The sequence below is a fragment of the Phalaenopsis equestris genome, unplaced genomic scaffold, assembly GCF_001263595.1.
Source record: "Phalaenopsis equestris unplaced genomic scaffold, ASM126359v1 Scaffold000133, whole genome shotgun sequence".
In the NCBI taxonomy this organism is placed as follows: domain Eukaryota; kingdom Viridiplantae; phylum Streptophyta; class Magnoliopsida; order Asparagales; family Orchidaceae; genus Phalaenopsis; species Phalaenopsis equestris.
The window spans coordinates 111,396-117,508 of record NW_018164575.1 but is presented as its reverse complement, the minus strand read 5'-3'; the positions used below and the strand labels follow the sequence as shown (position 1 = coordinate 117,508).

General features: G+C 37.6%; 1 protein-coding gene across 1 annotated transcript in view; it reads left to right on the top strand.

The window, feature by feature from the left end:
* The first annotated feature begins 4,215 nt into the window (after positions 1–4,215).
* The window catches only part of LOC110021321 (tetratricopeptide repeat protein SKI3), a 92,219-nt gene continuing 90,321 nt past the window's right edge, over positions 4,216–6,113 (top strand). The window contains 6 exon segments of the mRNA XM_020719765.1: positions 4,216–4,424; positions 4,521–4,598; positions 4,676–4,903; positions 4,998–5,120; positions 5,281–5,364; positions 5,448–5,498. Coding sequence (XP_020575424.1) covers positions 4,419–4,424; positions 4,521–4,598; positions 4,676–4,903; positions 4,998–5,120; positions 5,281–5,364; positions 5,448–5,498 — 570 coding nt within the window. The 5' untranslated portion in view covers positions 4,216–4,418.

The window sequence follows — 6,113 nt, the reverse complement described above, 5'->3', positions numbered from 1 at the left end:
GTGGGACATTTGGTCCATGGCTTAGTTTAGGTGGTTAGATGTGTTTTGGCTCAGCCTTAGGGGTCAACTAGTGGCTAGGCTGGAGTTAATTTGGTTGCTTTAGGGTGGTTAGGTCATATTTAGTGCATGGGTCCAAGTGGGTGCAAATGACCAAGTATTGGGTTTGGTATAAGCTAGACATGTCAATTGACCCAAATAAGTATTGTATTTGGTGTAGATGATCATAAGGAACAACTTTGGTGAAGGATGGAAGTGGTTTTGAGCTCAATTGAAGGGTCAATTTGAGGGAATTTTGAATTTTAGTCAATTTGGTCATGTTGGGCTAGGCTTGGGTCTAGCTTGGGTTAGCTTTGGGCTAAGTGCAAATTGATTGTTGTAAATGGTCAATAGGGACCCCATGAAGTTTTCAACATGAATTTGATGCCAATTTGGAGATTAAGGATATCAATTGGGTGAAATTTAGGGACTTAGCCAATTTGGGGCTAAATTTGGGAATTTTGGATTTAAGCCAAAATCAAATGGATTTGAGGCTTCGCCAAAGCCAATTGATGATTGATTTTGATGTATAAGAATGTTATAAAGATTTTTAAACATTAATTGGAGCCAATTGACTAGGATATGGGTTTAATTGGGTGATATTAGGTCATATGGTCAAAATTGGGATTTTGACTTAAATCAAAATTGGGCTCAAATCATGGCCAATTAAGCTTTTATTTGGTTTATTTTGGCCATATCAAAAGTTAATTTGAGTTTAGGATTGGAATTGTGGTCAATTGAGATCAAATTGATGGACATTTGAGTTGAATTTGGGGAAATTTGGGCATTTAAAGTGCAATTTGGGGGTTTTTGATCAAAGATAGTCAAATTGGCCAAATTGAGTTATGTAGTAGTTGAAGAAAATGAAATTGGGAATATTTGGGATTTATTGAGATTTTCTGGGAATTTTTGGAATTTTGGGCTATGGAGGGGTATTTTGGTAATTTGGCCAATTTTGGAGATTTTGGGTAATTTGGGTATTTTAAAAAAGATTTAAAATGACTTTTGAACAAGTTTGGGTATTTTGGATGGATTTGAGGATTTTGACCAATTTTGGAATTTGGGGGTGTTTAGGTAATTTGGGTAGGTTTGGGGGTCGAAAGGCCAAGTTGTATATTTTTGGTAGAATTGGGGTGCTAACCACACTATATGAGCTATGGACCAATGGAAACCCCATTTGGGTTCTCTGTGTATTGGTCTTAGCTAAACCCCAGCTCAGGACTAGTGGGTTTAGGGGACTATCTACATGAGTCTCCCAACAGATCAATGGATGAAAGTTAACAAGTTTTAGGTTTAGGATTGTGAGTGATTGTGGGTGAGAGTGAGTTCAAGTGAGTGCCTTTGCCCTAGAACAACACCACAAGGGTCAACCCTAAGGTCCAACAGTCCTAAGGGTGACTCATCTTGAGTTCCCCCATAATGACCCCACCTACTAAGTGCTAGAGGTTATGACCAATATGCAGAACTTCAAGTTGAGTAAAGAGGAGTGTAGAATTTCTAATGGTGAGGGTTCCATGTCTAGTTTTCTAAGAATAGTCAATAGGAAATTCCTATGGCTAGACCTTAGGCTACTAAAGAGGAAAAACTAAACCTCAATCAAAAGTGAGGTCAACACCATTTTAAACAACATAAAATACATCTTAAAAGATCTTAAAACTTAAACTTGAACCTTAAAATGCAATTTCATTTGAGAAGATCTTTTGGAGAAGGTAACCCATGGTTGCTAACAAAATATCTTCCAATCACTCGTTACTAATCAAACCACAAACTTTAATGGTCCGGGACGACGAAATCATGAGATTTTGATCGGGACATCCCAAACAAAAATAAAACCACATGACAAAATTAATCCGCTAATAAATCATAAGCAACCAAAAATTTTCAACCCCTAAAATCTGAAAAGGACATTAAAACTTAAATGAAATCTTAATGAACAAAGAACAACGAATGAAACTTTAACCAAACCCATCTTGGTTTACGAAGATCTCTTGGACGACACAATCTGTGGTTGCTGACAAGAATTTTTCAGTCATAGTAGGTTGACTACCTCTCAGGCTAAGTAAATCGGGGTACTCCAATGACCCCAAGATGACAAACCCATAGATATCTTACAGGCGTCCAAAAATTTAAAAATCAACAAACAAAATAAATAAAACAAAATTATTTTTTCTGCTAACTTTGTATTGCAAGGCTACCAAAGAAAAGGTGAACATTATAACAAACTTTATTCTGGATTTTATTTATATGTTATAGGATGTGCTAACTTTGTTTTATAGAACGATCATTCTGACCACTCAAGACACAGATTAAGGGATGAACCTTAACTAAACAAAACTCTAGGATAGTTTGATATCAACTACTAATTGGATAGGATTTTTGACTTTCCTTTCTTTGACATTATCTTTGAATTCTCTGAGAATAAATTTAAATCTTAATCAGAAGTTTTCTTAAATAATAATGAATTATTAAAATATAATTAACTTTAGGGACTTATCCCTATAGAAAGATGTGAACCCCATAATAAGTACATAAACTAAAATCTATGATGCTTTCATAACTATTCTTTAGTAACAAAAAAATTTTTATAAAAGCCCCTAAGACATTTATTTGTTTTCGTTATTACTTGCCTTATTTCCCCTTATTTCTTCTCTCTTATATCCATCAAAATGGTATGATTTGGAAGAACTCACGAAGACAAGTAGCAAAATGATAAATAATTGATGACTCCCCAACACAGACATCAACCAACGACAACATCGAAGAATTGGCAACGACGACGACATTCTGGCGGCAATAGATTAGCAACAATCTCAGAGTAATCAACATTTATAATATTGCAGGGCACAACAAAAAATAAGATGCATTTTTCATCACATTTTCTAAAAATACCACCATTTCCTATAAAGGTTCCATTTTAACTCCCTTCAAAATTCAACTTGATAACTATCTGGTGTTTTCTATTATTCCTTTCAATCCAGATAAACGAATATCAAAGGTAAGACACTCAGTAAAATAATTTCTTAGTGAAAAAATTGGACTGTCAACTGTGCAGCATATTGTCACGGACAAATAGTCCCACATTGGCTAGGTGTAGGGCCGAAAAGCAGTATTTAAGTCCTGGGCTGCCCACCACCCTCAAGGGCTCTTTTGGGAGGTGACAAGTGGTATCAGAGCAGATTACTGCCTGCCAGGTGTGTGGACTCTCCATGGTCCAGTGGGACCCTCGGTGGAGCCGATCCGTGACGAGGGCGTCACGTGATTGGGTGGAGGAGAATGTCACGGACAAATAGTCCCACATTGGCTAGGTGTAGGGCCGAAAAGCAATATTTAAGTCATGGGCTGCCCACCACCCACAAGGGCTCTTTTGGGAGGTGACAATATGCTCCAAAGGTAATGAACAACTAACATGTTATTTAACATTATACTTCTAAGAAACTCTATCCCATATTTTAGCAGTGTAAGTGCAAAAAATAAAAAATATTGCAAAGATTCTCAGCTTGTTTACACAAAAAAAAGAAGGGAGCTCTTACTGCCTTTAAATTTCAAAATGTCATCAACATACAATAGTTTTTGCAATAATTTTCAAGTGAAAAAAGATTTATATGGTTTTAAAATAGAGTTCCAAAGCTTCGTGTCATTGTAGTTCTAAACATAATGTAACTTTTAAGAGATAAGTTGAAAGAGTGAGGAAATTGCCATATGCTGAGCCCTGTTCCTTTAAGTTCCATGTACCATTCTGTCAAACACCAACAACTTATTAATCCTTATTTACATTACCTTCAAGTTGATATAACCTCTAAATGATAATAAGAAGCAACTTGTTAATCCATGTTATGAATTTGGTCTATGGTTATGACTTCCTGATTTTTTGCAACATGGGAAAGAAGAATATTAAGCAAATATGTAAAATTTTGACAAATTTTAAAGCTGTTTCAGATATCTAGTTTAGAAAGTCCAAATGTGAGGGATATGTGGGCAAACATATCAAGGTAGAATATAAATAATGGCTGCAGGATTACACTGACAGCAAGATTAACGACCTCATTATGAAATATTTGGACATAGATTTACATTAATGGCTGCAGGATTACACTGACAGCAAGATTAACAACCTCATTATGAAATATTTGGACATCGATTTACGTAAGACCAAAAAAAAAAAAAATTGTGAAACCGTTGTCCGTCGGAACGTCCGCCGGGGCCCGGTCCTTCGTTTGGGAGGTTGAATTTCGGGAAAGCCTTCTTCTCGAGGGAAATGAGAATAGAGCCCCTCTAACGGCAACTCCAGCGATTCTTCTCGGCTTACCGAACAGTTTCATTTTTCCCTCATGTCGATCCGTCTTAACCCTCAAATCTCCTAAAAAGCGCTCTCGCTGTCGTCAATGACGGTCCTCCTCTCTTTTCCCTTCGTCTATCTGACACTCAATTTAGCACATATCTCTTGCTTTCTCATATTCCGCCGTCTTATCTGTTTTCGCTTGCAGGGAGGGGAAAGTCTTCTTGCTCATCTGCAACAAACCCTAAATTCCGATCCTGAGAACCCTTCCAACCACTTCAATCTTGTATGTTTGATTTATCCGCAACACCATTCCCCTTCCAGCTCCTTAACGCCACTGATCCCCTTTCATGTTTGTTCCAGGGCATCTACTTGTGGAAAAAGGGTGACGAGGTCAGCGGGGACGAGTCCAAGGGTTTCAAATCTAGGGCCGCAGAGCATTTTCTGGCTTCTGCGAGACTAAATCCCGGCGACAATGCCGCTTTTCGGTTGCTAGGACATTATTACAGCACAGTCGTTCTAGATATTCAGAGGGCGTCCAAATGTTACCAAAGGGCGCTTTCCCTCAGCCCAGATGACTTCGAGGCTGGTGTGAGTTGCTGCTTTTATGCCAAGCCAAATGCTTCGCATTATTTCAGGGTTCCATTCAGTATTTAATTGACGGCATAGTAACTTTCTTGTGCAGGATGCATTCTGTAATTTATTGGATGTAGATGGGAAGGAGAGCCTTGAGATTGCCGTATGCAAGGAGGCATCAGAGAAGTCTCCAAGAGCGTTTTGGGCGCTTAGGAGGCTAGGATACTTGCAGGTTTTATATGCTGCTCGTCAATTATTTCTGTCTGGTATTAGGCTGGGAGTGTTATGTTTTGCTTTCATAATTGCTTCCTTTCTATTAGAAGGTTTAGGATAGAAACGATGTTATTCCCCAGTGATTCATTTACATGGATGTTGTAATGAAAACATTTCAGATCCACCTTAATAAATGGGAGGAGGCAGTGCAGAACCTGCAGCATGCAATCCGAGGATATCCAGCATGTGCTGATCTGTGGGAGGTTTTGTTGGGCTATTTTTTGTGCAGCACTTTTGTTGGTAGCTTGCAAGCTTATCCATTATTACTGTTTTTTATGTGTTCCAGGCACTGGGTCTTGCATACCATCGGTTGGGCAGGCTCACTGCAGCAATAAAAGTATTTTCCTTTCCTCCTAATGAGGAACTTACTTGTTTAATTCAATTTATAGTCTTGTTTAGCATTATTGAGCTTTTGAACAATGCTGTGCCCACGGTTACGTGGCATGGTCTATATTGCTGACACATCTCATGCATGATGTTATGGCAAGGTGTGGTAATGGTTGTTTGCGCTTTGCTTTAAAAAATTTGTCACATTACAATTTTGATTTGTGTGGAGATGGTATGATGTAAAACACGATGTTTCTTGTGCAACCACTCCATGGCTGTTTGATCATGGAAAACATAAGTAGCGTTAATTTTATTTTATGTAGCATAGCTAAAAGATAACATAACGTCATCAAATGTAGCTATAATCAAGATAATTAAACAAATGAAGTCACAAAAATATCTTTGAATGCAAATTGCTTTCTCTTTTCGTGTGAGAAATGCATTCAAATAATCTATTCAGTTAAAGTTTGTAATTGTCAAATGACTAATTTGTAGTGCATATGTGCTTATTGATTTGAGTATTCAGTTTAACCAATAAACATTGAAACTTCAACAGTGCCTTGGTGAGATTGTCTTTAGCACTTCCTTTCGATGAATGAAGAACATGGATGCTATAATATATTTT